Source organism: Apis cerana, linkage group LG11, assembly GCF_029169275.1.
Source record: "Apis cerana isolate GH-2021 linkage group LG11, AcerK_1.0, whole genome shotgun sequence".
NCBI classification, from domain to species: Eukaryota; Metazoa; Arthropoda; class Insecta; order Hymenoptera; family Apidae; genus Apis; species Apis cerana.
In genome coordinates, this window is record NC_083862.1 from 10,693,393 (window position 1) to 10,709,034 (window position 15,642).

The 15,642-nt window shown below is 21.7% G+C and overlaps 4 protein-coding genes across 9 annotated transcripts; 2 read left to right on the forward strand and 2 right to left on the reverse strand.

The window, feature by feature from the left end:
- Positions 1-774: 774 nt before the first annotated feature.
- LOC107999500 (pre-mRNA-processing factor 40 homolog A) lies at positions 775-4,895 on the reverse strand. The gene is made up of 8 exons (XM_062081827.1): positions 4,440-4,895; positions 3,844-4,072; positions 3,381-3,771; positions 2,844-3,281; positions 2,287-2,755; positions 1,574-2,209; positions 1,326-1,472; positions 775-1,052 (listed from the first exon to the last, which is right to left on the reverse strand). Exons 1-8 carry the CDS (start codon positions 4,440-4,442, stop codon positions 855-857), a joined length of 2,511 nt encoding a protein of 836 aa, XP_061937811.1. The 5' UTR covers positions 4,443-4,895; the 3' UTR covers positions 775-854.
- A 364-nt stretch (positions 4,896-5,259) lies between these two features.
- Positions 5,260-12,264, forward strand: LOC114577991 (golgin subfamily A member 4). 2 transcript variants are annotated; one of them, XM_062081825.1, is made up of 9 exons: positions 5,260-5,401; positions 5,625-5,712; positions 5,782-5,951; positions 6,077-6,418; positions 6,480-10,287; positions 10,479-10,795; positions 10,977-11,006; positions 11,131-11,433; positions 11,682-12,264. In XM_062081825.1, exons 1-9 carry the CDS (start codon positions 5,315-5,317, stop codon positions 11,703-11,705), a joined length of 5,169 nt encoding a protein of 1,722 aa, XP_061937809.1. In that variant the 5' UTR covers positions 5,260-5,314; the 3' UTR covers positions 11,706-12,264. The 2 variants fall into 2 exon arrangements, with proteins under 2 accessions (XP_061937809.1, XP_061937810.1); XM_062081826.1 differs by lacking the exon at positions 10,977-11,006.
- Positions 12,265-12,279: 15 nt separating this feature from the next.
- On the reverse strand, positions 12,280-14,862 carry LOC133666969 (transmembrane protein 177). 5 transcript variants are annotated; one of them, XM_062081834.1, is made up of 3 exons: positions 14,721-14,862; positions 13,209-13,342; positions 12,280-13,131 (listed from the first exon to the last, which is right to left on the reverse strand). In XM_062081834.1, the coding sequence occupies exons 2-3, from the start codon at positions 13,313-13,315 to the stop codon at positions 12,360-12,362; spliced, it is 879 nt and encodes a 292-aa protein (XP_061937818.1). In that variant the 5' UTR covers positions 13,316-13,342; positions 14,721-14,862; the 3' UTR covers positions 12,280-12,359. The 5 variants fall into 5 exon arrangements, with proteins under 5 accessions (XP_061937818.1, XP_061937815.1, XP_061937819.1 ...); XM_062081831.1 differs by lacking the exon at positions 14,721-14,862 and adding an exon at positions 13,930-14,072; XM_062081835.1 differs by lacking the exon at positions 14,721-14,862 and adding an exon at positions 13,629-13,757.
- LOC107999503 (uncharacterized) lies at positions 14,034-15,165 on the forward strand. Its single transcript, XM_062081836.1, has 2 exons — positions 14,034-14,498; positions 14,675-15,165. The coding sequence occupies exons 1-2, from the start codon at positions 14,034-14,036 to the stop codon at positions 15,020-15,022; spliced, it is 813 nt and encodes a 270-aa protein (XP_061937820.1). The 3' UTR covers positions 15,023-15,165.
- The last annotated feature ends 477 nt before the right edge of the window (positions 15,166-15,642 follow it).

Sequence of the window (15,642 nt, forward strand, 5' to 3'; positions counted from 1 at the left end):
TAATTCCGGAAAGTAGAACATCATTTAATTTTTAAATAAAAATATAATAAAACTATAAAAAATATCAAAATATAAATTAATAATTATAGATTAAATTATAAATTAAATCAAAATTAAATGATTTAAAATTATAGATTAGTTAAGTGATTAGTAAAATATTTTATTCAAAATTATTTTATAATGTTGAAATCAAATTATATTATAGTAATATAAAAAAATAAAATTTAATTATTTTGATTTATCAAAAAGATGTTATTTTTAAATGTTTATTTAAATATTTTTATGCAATAGAGTATAAAACTTAAAAAAATAAAATAAATTTATTATTTGCTTTTCTTTTTTTTTTCTCACTTAACGTATATTATTTAAAATTTTCAAAAATTTAAAAAAAAAATGTGATAAATATAATATATCTCAAATATAATAATTATATCAATACATGAAATATTATCAAATATTATCAATTAATGTACTAAACATTATCAAATATAAAATGTATCATTGTATAAAAAATTATACAAAAATAAATTTTACAAACTTTAAAATATATTGCAAAATTAAAAATAATGTATTGCAAAAATTATCTTATAAAAATATCCTTACAATCAAAATGTTTAAATATATTATATAAAATTATATAATATATAAAATTTATTCAACTATAACTAAATGATTTATTATATATTATAAAACGCAACTAACGTAATCTTTTTTTTTAATTACCATTAATATAAAGATATCATTAGTGAAATCGTTAATAAAATAAAAGAATAATTCAATTTGTACAAATCATATTAATTTAATATTGCAATTATCTAAAATTACATAAGATATTATCGGCAAATAAACTCTTTTTAATTATCTTCTTGCTGCATTTGTAATTCACGCAATAATTGTGCTCTTTGTTTTTCCAATTCATCTTCTGAAAGTTCATGGTGTTCAGCATTTTCCGTTACTGATCCTTCACTATGAGCAGAAGCTCTTCTATGTTTTTCTTCTTTACGTTTTCTTTCCGGTGATTCTTCAGACGATGGAAGTCTCGAATGTGATCGCTAAATATAAAAAGATAATATAGAATGTTGATATTTAATAATTATTTACTTTTCAGAGAATCAATTCTAGAAGAAAGATTAAGATTCCAAAACAAATGTAAAAATTAATACAAAAAAATGTTAGTTTAAGATTATTTTTTAAATTATAAATAATTAAAGTTTATATATTTTTCTATTATATTAATTTTTATATAATTATAATTTTATTAAATTCAAATCTTAAACTTAAAAGACAATTATATTATAATAATATTACTAATTATTTAAACTTACAGAATGACTACGACCTCTCTTCTTTTTACTCTTCTTTTTTTTTGATTTTCTAGTATCAGATTCAGAACTATCCGATTTACTAGGAATACTTGGTGATCGTGACTTATGTCTTTTTTTTTTCAAACCTTTATCACTACCTTCAGATTCCTAATAAACAAGAACATAATTTTTTACAATAAATATTCAAATTATAGAAACATAATATAATATAATTATATTATAATTATATAAATATAATAAATATTTACACTGTGTGATCGCGATCGTGATTTTCGTTTTACTTTTTTTGTCTTTTTTTTTTTACTTCTGATGTGATGATGACTACAACTTTCTTCAAGTTCATGTTGATATTCTTTAAAAATTCTAACTCTTTCGCTTTCTAATGTTATTGCTTTGAAATCTGGTTCTTCTTCAATTTTATTTCTTATATCTTCCCATATCATTTGATAATCGACATTGAGAGTTTTTAATAAATTTTTGAAACCAGTTTCTAATTTTTTAAATTTCCTAGTTTCTTCCTTTACGCGTTCTTTTTCTCGAGCTTCAGCTTTTTCAAGTAACAAATTATATGTTAATTTTACATTGCCTGCATCTAATGTTGCGGATTTTCGATCTTCGCATACAACAGTAGCAAACTCTTCAAAAGTAGTATTAACTTGCACTTCAAAATTCTTATCTTTTAAAATTTCTCTTATAATTTTTTTTTCATCATGAAATCTAGATTTTAAATCTTCAACATAAAATTTAAAAAGATCTAAAGGAGTTGATCCAGATTGTCCAAGCATAGCTGAAAATCTTAAATCAGCTGATAACATTGGGTACAATTCTACCCATAATGACATTGATGTTAATTTTCCTTGCTCATGAAGCTCATCTAATAAACTCTGTGAAATAATTATTCGTATTGAAAAAAGTTACTTATAAATGAAAAAATAAAATTTCAAAACTTTATATAACTTACTATAAATGCATCTCTATTTTTTCTTTCTTGTCGTTTTCTACGTTTTTTTTCATGCTCTTTTTCTTCTTCTTCATCTTTTTCTAATTGACGTATATGATTTTCAAAAACAAGTAGTGCATCTTCTTTATCCATTTCTAATAAGTCTGCATCTTCTGCAAAAGCTGCATGTTGTAAAAGTAATGCTTGCGCTTCTTGCCAAGTAGTTCTATATGTAACATCAGTCATAGTATCTAAAACTTGAGCTAATCTTTTAGTATTTCTTTTTTTTAATTGTTTTGCTTCCTCTTTTTCACGTTTAGCCAAATTAAAAATAACATCTTCATAAATGTCTCGACGATCTGAATCGCCTACAGCTCTCCACACTTCTAAATTACCAAACATTTCTTCACATTTGTAATATTTTGTTATACTTGTCATTCTATCATTTTCTAACAAAAATTGTTCCAAATCTTCCTTAGCTTTTTTCAATCTGTTTTACAATTGAATAATTATCACTGTTTTTTTATTTTTTAATATATTTAATTGTTAACTTCATATAATATTACAATGTTACTTACCTTAATCTTTCTTGCTCGCGTTCTTCTTTAAGTTTCTGTGTCTTATATGCATTGAATGCTTGTTTACGTTCGTTTAATTTTTTCATTTGTGGATATCTAGGATCACTTTGAATTAATTTTACCGCTTGTTCCCATGTAGCATTTGATGGTACATCTCTTTCTCGTAATAATTCTTTAAATGCTTCAATTGCTTCTTTTTTATCTTTAAATTGCATTTTAGGTTCTGGAGTACTGGTGCGACTATCATTTGCTGATCCTTTTGCAGAATTGCTATCTTCATCTGGTTTTGCAGGTGGAGTAGGAATGTTTATTGCTGCAAGAGTTGCTGCCATTGCTTGTTCAATTGCAGACTTTCCTCCTGGTTCTGGTGTACTAGTTTGAGATGTATTCGCAATTGTGACATTTGGAGATAAATGTTGGATACCTGCAGGAACTATACTAAAAAAACAGAATGTTGATAATTACATTTCAAGCTTTTACTTTCTTCACTATTTTATGAATAAATAAATAATTAAAATAAATAAAAATTTTACTAACGTATTTGTAGCACTTGCAACAACTGCTGCAGCTGCAGCTGCAGCTTCTTCAGCTGCAATTCTTGCTTTTAATTCTTCTAATTCTGTAGGAATAGTCCATCTAGATTCTTTAGTTGTTACATTGTGATAATATACTTTTCCATTCTCTGATTTATATTCTTTCCAAGGACACTGTGATAAAAGTAATTCACTTGGTGTTTTTAATTCATCAGGTTTTTCCCACAAAGATTGTTTTGTAACACTGTTATAATAATATGTTCTTCCATCAGGAGCTTTATGTTCAGTCCAATCAGTCTTTTTTTCTGTTGCTGTAATAGGTTGAACATTTGATGTTTCACTTGTTATAGGTGCTGGAGGTGGAATTCCTGGTGCTGTTATTTGAGGAGGTGCAGCTAAAATATAAATAATAATGAAATAAAGCATATAGCTTTTAAAAATTGATAAATATTCTTAAAGATATTGACCTATAACTCCAGCTTCAGGTGGAGGGGCAGCAGTAATTGGAAAACTAAAACCTGGTGGAGGTATAGAAAACTGTGGAGGCATTATACCAGGTGGACCAGGTGGTAAACTAGGAGGAGGTATAAAAGGTGCAGTGGGCATAATAGGTGGTACAAAACTAGAAGCAATATTTGGAGTTGCTGGTGGAAATCCAGGTACTGCAGCAGGTGGAGGTATACCGTCATTTGAAGCCTGTAAGATATTACAATATATATATATGAGTTACATTTAAAATAAATTTTAAAATTTCTGAAAATATATATATATATATATATAAAATATATATACATATATTTTATTGTAAATTATAAAATTTACATTTTTTTTTTTAATATTTTCTTTACAATTACAAAAAAAAGCAATATTTCATATATTATTAGATTCAAAATTATAATCATTATATCTTTAATAAATGTTTTTATTAAAAACAACAAAATTATAATAATTTTAGTTTATAAATGAATTATTAATTTATATAAATTTTCTTTCTTTAAAACTAAGGTTAATAATTTAATATGTAAGATTAATTATTTTTATTTTATGTTCAATAATACCATACCATTTTTTAAAGAATAAAAGTACTCTCGTTTTAAATCAAATCATTGAAAATAGAATTATTGTAATTTTTTAAATTACAATAAATTAAAGTACGCAACAGTATCCTACTTCACATGTAAACTATGCTTACTAACTATATATTTATATGCAACACAACACATGAAGAAATTGAATTTATATATATATAATTATTATCAATATTGACATATATGTATTAAAAGTTACTGCATGAAATTATATTGTAATTATATAATTATATATTTTAATTCAATAATTTAATTTAATTTATATTTTTAATATCTAATAGAAATACTACTAAAAAAAAAATTAAAAATTTTTATAAATTATATGTTCACTCTCTATTATATATTTTATTTTAAGTCTGATTAAAATGATTTTTATATTTATATATCTATATATTTTTTTCCATTTTAATTAATTTAAAAAAATTAATTAAATTTAAAAACAAATAAAATTTTATATAATATAAAAATTATAAACTGAATATAAAATAAACTGATTCAAATATATTTATTCAAAAGTAATTTCTGACAGTTCTATCTATCTATCTAACATTAATATCAATGACAATAACTCTACTACGTTATATATATAATAGTTCTCATACAAAATTTTTAATATCGTAATAAAAACGTATTATTTTGAAGTATTAAAGTGTTTTATATTTGTGTTTTATAATCAATGATTCATATATCTTTAAAAGATGTTTTTTCAAACAATATAGAGTGATGCTTTTAATTTTATTTAACTTTTGACATTTCTTAAGTTTAGTCCCAATCTTATTCCACGTAAACACGTCTATGGAAATTTATATAATTCAATAATAACAATACGATATCATAAAATTTTGTCAAAATGTTTAAAAAATTTAAAGATAAACTCGCAGAAGAAATGAAACAATCGCCTGCCAGACTACAAGCAAGCATGCAACAACTAGCACAGGTTTGACATTTCATTTAAAATTAAAACAAATTATAATATTTTAAAATTTACTTTATAAAATTAAATTAGTATATTTTTATTAAAAACAATTGTTTTTTAATAACTACATATACAAAATGTATTTTTATAAAAATATAAAAAAAATTTATTGTTTTATTAATGTAATCAAAATAAAATTTATATGTGCATATATTTTACATATTAACAAATGTATTTAATTTAGGCAGTTGTATCACCTGCTTTGTCCAATAGTTCGGTACAAGAATTATCTGCATCTAATGACAATTTTAGTTTAACAGAAGAAGGAGATGGTAAATTTTAATGTATTTATTTATTTTTTTAATTTAAACAAATTTTTATAAAAATTAATTGATTTACAGAAACTCCTAAAAATAGTCCTGTCAAACATGGTTTTCAAAATGTGGATTTAATATCACCTATATCAAATTCCATAGGTATCTCAAGAAGATCATCAATTAGTAGTATCACTAGTGATACTTCATCTCTTTTTCCAATTTATGAAAGTCCTGCTAATTTATATCATTTACAGGTATTGTAAAATATCTTTAATCATAAAAGTAATAATTTAAAAGATGATTATAATATTTAATACTTAATATTATAATATTTAGTATATTAAATGTAATTGTAATTAATTATTAATTTTTTTTGTAGTCTGATATGGATCAATCTGCTAGTGAAATAGATGAAAATATAAATTCACAATTAGATAAAGTTACAAAAGATCAGATATATTCAGCATATCGAAAAGTACAAGCAAAATATCATAAATATCGTGGAAGATATACTGATTTAGCAACACATTATAAGGAATTAGAAAGGATAAAAAGCAAATTAGAATCTGTTTTAGTAGAAACTCAAGATAAAGTATTAAGAAGAATAGCTGATTTAAAAGAACAATGTCAGTTAGAACAACAAGCAAAAGCTCATTTGGAAGAAGCATTGAGAAATGATATTGAAGAAAAAGATCATATAATTAATACATTAAATACAAAGGTAGTATTAAAAAAAATTAATAATTATTATATGCCAAATTGTAATACTACATTCATTGCAGATTAAACTTTTGCAAACAACTGGACCAAATTTAGAAGCATTATCAGATACTGATCATAAAACAAATTTAAAGGATAATCTTATTGATCTAAGTAGTGGATCATCAATTTCTGATGATCCAGTCAATACTTTATTAGTCGAAAATACACAATTAAAAGATAAATTAAAAAAATTAGAAAATGTTGTTTTCAAGTATAAGGAATCTTTGAAACGAAATAAAGAAAAATTTACTGAAGTATTAACAGAAAAAAATACATTAGAATCTGACTATGAAACATTAAAAATTTCATATGCAGAGAAAAATAAAGAATTAAATTATGCATGTACAGAAATTAAAAATTTAACAGATCAAATGGTTATTTTGAAAAAACGTGAAGAAGAATCTGTAATATCCTTAGCTGAAAATAAACTTTCAATACATAGAGAATTGGAAGATAAAGAAGAACAAATTAAAAAACTACAATTAGATTTGAAACATATGACAGAATCCAAAGAAGATTTAACTGAAATCATTAATAAATATAAACTTGAATTAGAAAAATTAAAATTGTCATATAATATTCAAAATTCAGATTCAGAAAAAAAAGAAATTATACAAGATATTTCGAATGGAAAATCAGAAGCTTTAAAATCAGTAGAACAAGAAATGCAACAAAAATTAATTAATTTGGAGGAAAAAATGGGCTTAAAATATCACGAAGAAGATTGTAATAAAGAAAATATAGAAAAAAGTACAAAAGTATATGATACTGAAATATGTCAAAATTTAAAATCTAAATTAGATGAAAAAGAAATTGAACTTCAAGAGATGAAAAATAAATTAGAAGAATTACAAAAGCTTACTAAAAAATATCAAATGGATAAAGAAGATTTGTATATTGAATTTTCAAATCACAAACTAAAATGTACAGAACTTCAAAATGAACAAGATGCACAAAGAATCATTGCTGAAGAAAAAACAAAAGAAGCAGAAACAACAATTGAAAAATTACAAGCCACTATACAAAGTCTTGATAAAGAATTAGAAAATATGAGAAATGCTTTAATTGATAGAGATAAAGTATGTGAAAATTATAATGCTAAAATACATGAATATACAACAATGTTGGAAAAAATGAAAGAAAAATTATTAATTCAAGAAGCAGAAATGAAAATTCTTAAAGAAAAAATACAGGACAATACAGAAATAATTAAATTGAACTATGAATTAGAAAATAAAAACACTGAATTATTAGGAATATATAAAGAACTTCAATCTTGTAAATCTACTATTTCTGATCTTAACAATAGACTTCAAACAAATAGTTCTAATATTGGTTTACTTTATGAAGAAAAAAATAATTTAATTAGAAATATTTTAAATTATAAAATTTTTGCTAAAAAATTAAAAGAAGATAATATGTATATTAAAAGTAATATAATGAAATATTTTACAGAAATCAATAATGAAATTTCTATCTTAAAAGATGAATTTGATGTTTTTTTAAAAACAAATAATATTATTCAAAATAATATAGATTTTCAAATTAAATTGAAAGAATTTGAAGAACTTAAACAAAAATATGATCAATTACAAGCTGAGTTAAAAGATACTATATGTTTAAAATCTAATTTAGAAATAAATTTGGAAAAATATAATAAGCAATTAAATGATATGTCCATAAAAATGGCGCAACAATGCGAAATTGATTTAAAAAATCGCAAACTTATAGCTGAAATTGATAATCTCAATTTCAAATTATATGATTTAAGAAATTTACCCGAACAAGTAAAATTATTAATGATAGAATCTAAATCTTTACAAGAAGAACTTAATAATGTCAATACTATGAATAAATTACTTTCAAATGAAATATATGATTTAAAAAATCAACTTGAGGAAGCAAATAATACTGTAAAAAAATTAGAAGAATTGGAACAGAAATATATAGAAACAACAAAAACAATTACATTATTAAAATCTGAAAATTCTAATTGCAATAAATTAGAAGAAAAAATAAATACTTTACAATTAGAAATTAAAGTTTTACATGAAAATTTACTTGAAAAAGAAGTAAAAATAAATACATTAAATGAGGAATTGGAAAATAAAGAAAGTTGTTTAATTAATTTAAGAATTAAAGATGAAAATCATATAAAATTAATTGAAAAACATGAAAAAGAAATTATTGAACTTACAAATTCAAATAAAACTATCCAACAAACAATACAAAACAAACTTTGTCAATTAAAAAAATTAAAAACTATCAAACAACAACAAGATATTACAATTCAAAATTTAAATGAAGAAATTAATGAAATAAAAACTTTAAATATTAAATTATTAGAACAGGTAAAAACATCAGAAAATGAAATGAATATGTTAAAATCTGAAAACTGCCAAATAGAAATATTAAAAAATAATAATGCAACTATTAATTTTGAATTAGAACAATTAAAATTAATTCAAAATGAAATGAATTTAGAAAATAAAGATTTAAAAGATAAACAAAACGAATTTTTAAAATATAATCAAGAATTAAGTGAATCTAATGAAAAATTAAAAGAAAAAATTACAAATTATGAAAAATATAATCAACAATTACAAAATGAAAATAAAGAATTAGAAAAAGAAATTGAATCATATAAAATTTCCTTAAATGAACAAAAACAGCACATAGAAAATTTAAAAAATCAAATTGTATTATTAAATTCGGAATTACAATGTAACAGTGAAAAATTGAATTTCCAAATCAAGGAATTAACATCACATAAAAAAAAAATAGAAGAGACTAAAGAATGTTTAACAAAAGAAAATGAAAATTTACATAATGAAATATATAAGTTAAATTTAGCTTTAAAAAATAATAATGAAATAGAAGAAAAAAATAAAGAACTTTTAATGAAATTAGAATTTTTAAACAAAGAAGTTAAAAGATTAAAAGTTGTTGAAGAAGAAATTAATAATTTAAACTTAGAAATAAACAATTTAAATATAGTAAAAGCTAATTTAGAAGAGATACAATCTCAAAATAATGAATTAATTATTGAAAACTTATCTTTGAAAAATAAAACTACGGAATTAGAAAATGTAAATACAAAACTTCAATCTTATGTAAATAATTTAGAATCTAAGGTTTCCAATTTAAATCAAATAGAATGTGAAAATAATGAATTACAAAATAAACTTGATACATTAAAAACTACAAATAAAGAATTATTATTTGAAATGCAAAATGAAAACATAGAAAAGAAACAATTAACTAAAGAAATAGATGAATTAAAAGTTACAGTAGATGAAAAAGTAGCAGAATTAAAATTATTAGATACAAAAAATATGGAATTATTAAAAGAAATTGAAAGATTAAAATTTTCAACTGAAGAAGAAAAAAAAACCACTGAAGAAGAAACAATGGCAGAAACAAAAAAATCGACAAATACAGTCAAACATTTAAAAGAAACAATTACTGAGTTACAAAATGAAATAAAAGTTCTTAGAGAATCAAATATTATATTGAATGAAGAAATAAAAAATATAAATAGTAATAAAGTTGTAGATGATTTTTCCATACAAAAAAATGATAAATTGGAAGAAGAAAATAAAAAATTAGAAGCACAACTAGATGAAGCATTAATAACATTCCAAGCAAAAGAACTAGAAATGCAATTTATTAGTAATGAATTGAAAAATCAAGTAGATAATTTGAAACAAGAATTAAAAATAAATGAAGAAGAACAAAGTATGAGATTAAAACAATTGGTTAAAGAATTTCAAGCACAATTGCATGATAAGGAAGAAGAGCTACATGCTGCCTTAGAAAAACGATTTGGTAAATTAAAAATTTATTTTATATTCAAAATTATTTTTTTAATTATCTGATTAATAATATCTATATATCTATAATAATAGTAAATAAATTATATAATTATTAAATTATATAATTTATATAATTAAATAAATATTACATTACTTTATTACATTATAAGTAATAATATAAATAATAATATATTTCTTATTTAGATCGTCAACAAAATTATGAATCAAATCTTATACAACAATATAAAGAACAATTAAAAGATTTTCAAATAGAATTGACAGCCAAATCCGAACAAATTGAGAATTTAATTTTAGAAAATAAAAATTTGATGTCACAAAAAGCAAAAGATATGAATCAGTTAATGGAAAAGATTACAATAATGAAGAAAGATCATACAGATGAAATTAAAGAAATAGAAAAAAAATGGAAATCAGTTATACAACAAAAAACTAATATATTGGAAGCAAAACATGAGGAAGAAATTAATGAATTAACGCGAGAATGGCGAAATGAAAGAAGGGTTGGTTGAAATAAAATAATAAAAATATATAAAATTTTATATCATATTTTATATTTTACATTTCATCCATTTTAAAATTTCTTTTGTTTTCTGTTATTTATTTCAATTTTATATATTATTTTTTTAATTTTCTATAACTTTATTTATATTTTTTATATTTACTTTTATTTATTTTTTCCAGCCTGATATACAAACCGATTTAGTTGATAAGGTAAAATTATTTGTTCAATTTATTTCATTCAACTCAATTAATTATAATATTTTGATATTATATTGTTTCTTAATATAATTTAATTAAAATAATGAGTAAAAAATTAACTAAAAATTTTATTTAGGAATTAGAGAGCACTTCACGAGTTGCAATGGCAGCTGTACAATCAAATACTGGTTCTTTCCACACACTTCAACAAACTTTAACAGCTCAAAGACGAGAATTAGCCGAACTTCGAAAATTAATGAAGTTAAGACATGATACATTAGAAGATTCAACAGAAATTGAATATCTCAGAAACATTTTATTTGAATACATGATGGGGAGAGAAACAATGGTGCTTGCTAGAGTGATTGCTGCAGTTGTCAAATTTGATCAAGAACAAACAGCAAAAATACTTAAAAAAGAAGAAGATAAGATGACATTGGTAAAAAAATTTTAAAATAAGTCAATTTAAAAAATATTAATCTAAAAATTTATTTTTTGAAAAAATATATTAAATTCAATAAAAACAAATTATTTTTAATAAATATTTAAATAAAATTAATTTTTTAAAAATTTTTTTATCAATTTTAATGAAAATTACTAGAAATTCTAGAAATTTGATGTAAACTTTGATAAATATCTTATATGTAATGTTTTCTTATTTTAAATTCTAATGTTTTGATGTTTCAGCTTGGTTCTCTAGGTCTCACATAGTGCAAAATACTTTATTTATCTTTAAAAATTGTGTAAGTACTTTTGTATATTAGGTTGTAAGTATCTTGTATTTATTTATGGAATATATATTTTAAAAAGATCTATTCCATCAATATTATAAATGTTAAAGGAAAATATTGTAAAAAATTTTACACAATTTACAGGCAAAAACAATTAAATATAATTACTTTGCTTCTTATTATATTTTATATATATATATATAAAATTTTATTAAAATAGAATTATAAATATTAATTGTTTATTAATAAGCATGCTATTACTTATTATAACTTTTATAACCATTTATAATAGAATAAAAAATTATTGTTATAAAGTTGTCATAACTTATAAATATTTTTTTTCTTATAATTTTTTACATAAGATCCAAACATGTCAAAAGTATATAATATTTTATAAATAGTTTAATTTGAAACATTTTTATTATAAATAAAAAATAATTTTATTATAAATAAGAACATCTTTAAAAATAATACTTATATTGTACATAAATTATGTAATTAATAAATATTAATAAATAAAGTTAATTTAAAAATTAATAGTAATAAATTTAATATTAATTTTATTATTATAATTTTTATTTAGAATTTTTAGAATATATATACTATATTATACATTATATACATACTATGCTAATTAGATATTTTGTATTCTTGTTTTAAAATAATCTATTTGGTCAGAAATTGGAATTGACTTTTTAAAAAAAGTATTCTCATTTCCATTAGATGTAAATAGATATGTACCTTTTTTTCCTAAAAGTACTCTCAAGGCTTTATTTCTTTTTGATAATTTTTCATAATATTCTATACCACCTTTAATATATTTATCATTAAGTGTAGCCATTTTCTCATTGAGTTGGAATTCTCTATAATAATTATGTGCACACTTTGATAACAACCAAAGAAAACCACTTGTAAATGTAGCAACACTTATACAAAAAATATTTTTGCTTCTTTGTCTCTTGGTAACTTTTAATACTGAATACAGTACTTCATATATCATTATTCCTATTATAGTATTTAAAAATATATTAACTATTTTATATATTAAATCATTTTCTGTAACTATTAAAATTTTGCGAGCCATTAAAAATTTTTGGGCATCTTTTGAAAGTATTAAAGATCTTTGAAATTCTTTATTAATTTCTGGATTCCAATTAACTTGTATATTTCGAAATGTTATAGCTTGTTCTGATATATTTTTAATATCATCATATTCAAAATTTACTGGAATTCCAATTATAGCACCATATTTTGAATATGTTGTTCCAGCATGAAACATATTTATATCATAAACATTAAAAAGTTTAATTTTTTCACTTGTTGATTTTGGTATATGTAAATCATTTATTACTTCTTGAAATTTTTGTTGAATATCTTTTCGAACTGGTATTTCATTATTATTAAAACTATTATATAATTTGATAAAATTAATAATTTTATATTATAAAATTCTTAATATTTTTTTATATTTTTTTATACTTACTCATATCTACTTCTAAATTTCCTATAATAATCTAAAAACCAAATTTGTGGAAGTGTTTGTGCAGATACAGCAGCAGATACTATAGCAACTTCTAAAAATATTTTCATTATAAAATAATTAACCTTTCACAGATTCTGAAATAAAAAAAATGAAATAAATATTGATTTATAAATAAAAAAAAGTGAAATATATAATTAATTTGTAATTAACAAAACCTTAGAATTAATTTTTATCTTATTTGTATTTAATATAACCTAAATATATATAATGTAAAATTTTATACAACATTTAACATTTAACAACATACATAATATATATAAAATAACAATTGATATAATAATAGAATATCTATAAAAGCTACAATATAATTTTTATAAAATATGTATAATAAAATTCAAGTAAAACAATTCGAATACGCACAATTTGAATTCAGTTACATCATGATGTAACAATTATATCATTTTACATTTTACATTTTAATTTTTGATAATTATAAATAAAAATTAGAAATATGAAATTTATAAAGAAAATTTGTATCTTCATAATTATATAAATATTTAAACAACAAATTTAAACAAAAAATATTTAAATAAATATTTTTAACATATTAATAACGTAGTGTATGCACATTATATTCACATTAATATATTATAAAAATTATTAAATAATGAAACTCTAATTTAATTTCATGTGTAAATTGTACACATATTAATTTGCTTACTTGTATTATTTTGAATGTTTATAATTCAATAACAAGAACTGTTATATATTCAATACAAATATGAATTTACTAATAATTCCGTTATCAGTAAAAAAAATTTAAACATGAATCTCAAGAACAGTTTGTTTTCTATGCTATTCAGTTTATGTTTCTTCGAGATGGATACCGGTACGTGTGTTATTTCACAATCTACAAGTGCACAACGAAAGTTTTACCAATGGGTACTCAAATGGATAAACGGACTACATGCACATATTGATGAAGAAATGCGCGATATTCGACATTCTACGAAACTGGATGTATCAGTATTAGCTACCTTTTTACAAGCGATCGGATTTAAATTGCTTTCATTTGAAAAGTATAATGATCCACTTATCTTTAAAAAAAATGAAAATAATATGAAAATAGAACCTGAACAAGGAATTCTTAAAATTGCAATCGAATGTAATATATCAAACATGAAAGCAGTGTTAGAATTAGGAGGAATTACATGTCAATGTCCTAATTCTGATCATATTAAGGATGCATCTTTTTGGACAATTAGTGGTACCGAACCTACTGGAAGTATCGTATGTTTTTAAAATATTTATTATAATTTTGATTTAATTTAATTTAATTTAATTATTATCTAAAAAAATTTCACATTTGAAAATCAGTGTTAATGAAATTAAATTATAAATTTATAATAATAAAACAAATTTTAAAATTTAGAAAATTCTGTAAAATATCTTAATATTTTTTTCAGGATAATATTGCACAAAAAGTGGAAGAAACTGGTAGTAATCTATTACCTCGTTTATCAAAAGACGTTACACGAGTTTTGCGTGATGTATCATATAAATTATTTGATACAATCGTATACGAGCCAGATGTTAATCGTAATACAGATATAAATTTAAATAATTCACGCACAAGTAATATATTTTGCGAACGAAGAATTACACAGGATACTTCAAAAAAAAATGTTACACGAAGTCATACACAACCGGAAATATGTTTTCGTACAAACAATATCAATTTAAATGTAAATATTTCATTTGTAACATTAAAATTTTTTTTTACTAATAATTTTGCAATATTAGAGTATTTCTGAGGATCAAAGTAAGAATACAAATCTCGAATCATCTGTAAGTCACACTTCTCAAAAAGGATCTACTCTTCAACGTCAAAAAACATGGGATATCGAAACCGGAAGTTTAGATGGAGAACCACGTCCATCGCCACCAAAACTCACGAGTTCTCCTGCTATACTTACTGAATTATCTAAATCTTTAGGTCAAATTTCCTTACAGAGTGAAATTGAGAATCCTAAAAATGTGACTGAATATATTTTAAGAGCACAACAAAACTTAGAAAAAGCTCTTAATGTTTTATTAATCAATAAACCGAAGACATCGTTCGATTTATCGCCTTTTCAAGGTGATTATAATATATTGAATAAATATAATTTGAAAACTCTTTTTAGATTCTTTCTAGATAATTATTAATAGATTTGTTTATCTTTATATTAGATAATGATGCTGCATCTGTAAAATCAGCACCGGCAAATACAGCTGCTATTATTAGTCCTTACAAATCAACTCGACCAAATTCAAATATCAAATCTTTGTCAAAATTAAGCCATGAGCAAAAAATAATTTCGGGAAATTTACAAATCCCAAAAATTCAACCAACGCTTTCTAAACCTCTTACCCGAAGAAATTTAAAACTTGA

Excerpts from the sequence above, each read along its gene's own strand:
- LOC107999503 (XM_062081836.1), top strand. The coding sequence starts at position 14,034 with ATGAATCTCAAGAACAGTTTGTTTTCTATGCTATTCAGTTTATGTTTC. Across the intron at positions 14,499-14,674 it reads CCGAACCTACTGGAAGTATC|GATAATATTGCACAAAAAGT; the intron begins GTATGTTTTTAA and ends TATTTTTTTCAG.
- LOC133666969 (XM_062081834.1), bottom strand. The coding sequence starts at position 13,315 with ATGAAAATATTTTTAGAAGTTGCTATAGTATCTGCTGCTGTATCTGCA. Across the intron at positions 13,132-13,208 it reads AAATTTAGAAGTAGATATGA|TTTTAATAATAATGAAATAC; the intron begins GTAAGTATAAAA and ends ATTATATAATAG.
- LOC107999500 (XM_062081827.1), bottom strand. Across the intron at positions 2,756-2,843 it reads CGCGAGCAAGAAAGATTAAG|ATTGAAAAAAGCTAAGGAAG; the intron begins GTAAGTAACATT and ends ATTGTAAAACAG. Across the intron at positions 2,210-2,286 it reads AAAATAGAGATGCATTTATA|AGTTTATTAGATGAGCTTCA; the intron begins GTAAGTTATATA and ends ATTATTTCACAG.
- LOC114577991 (XM_062081825.1), top strand. The coding sequence starts at position 5,315 with ATGTTTAAAAAATTTAAAGATAAACTCGCAGAAGAAATGAAACAATCG. Across the intron at positions 5,713-5,781 it reads TTTAACAGAAGAAGGAGATG|AAACTCCTAAAAATAGTCCT; the intron begins GTAAATTTTAAT and ends ATTGATTTACAG. Across the intron at positions 5,952-6,076 it reads CTAATTTATATCATTTACAG|TCTGATATGGATCAATCTGC; the intron begins GTATTGTAAAAT and ends TTTTTTTTGTAG.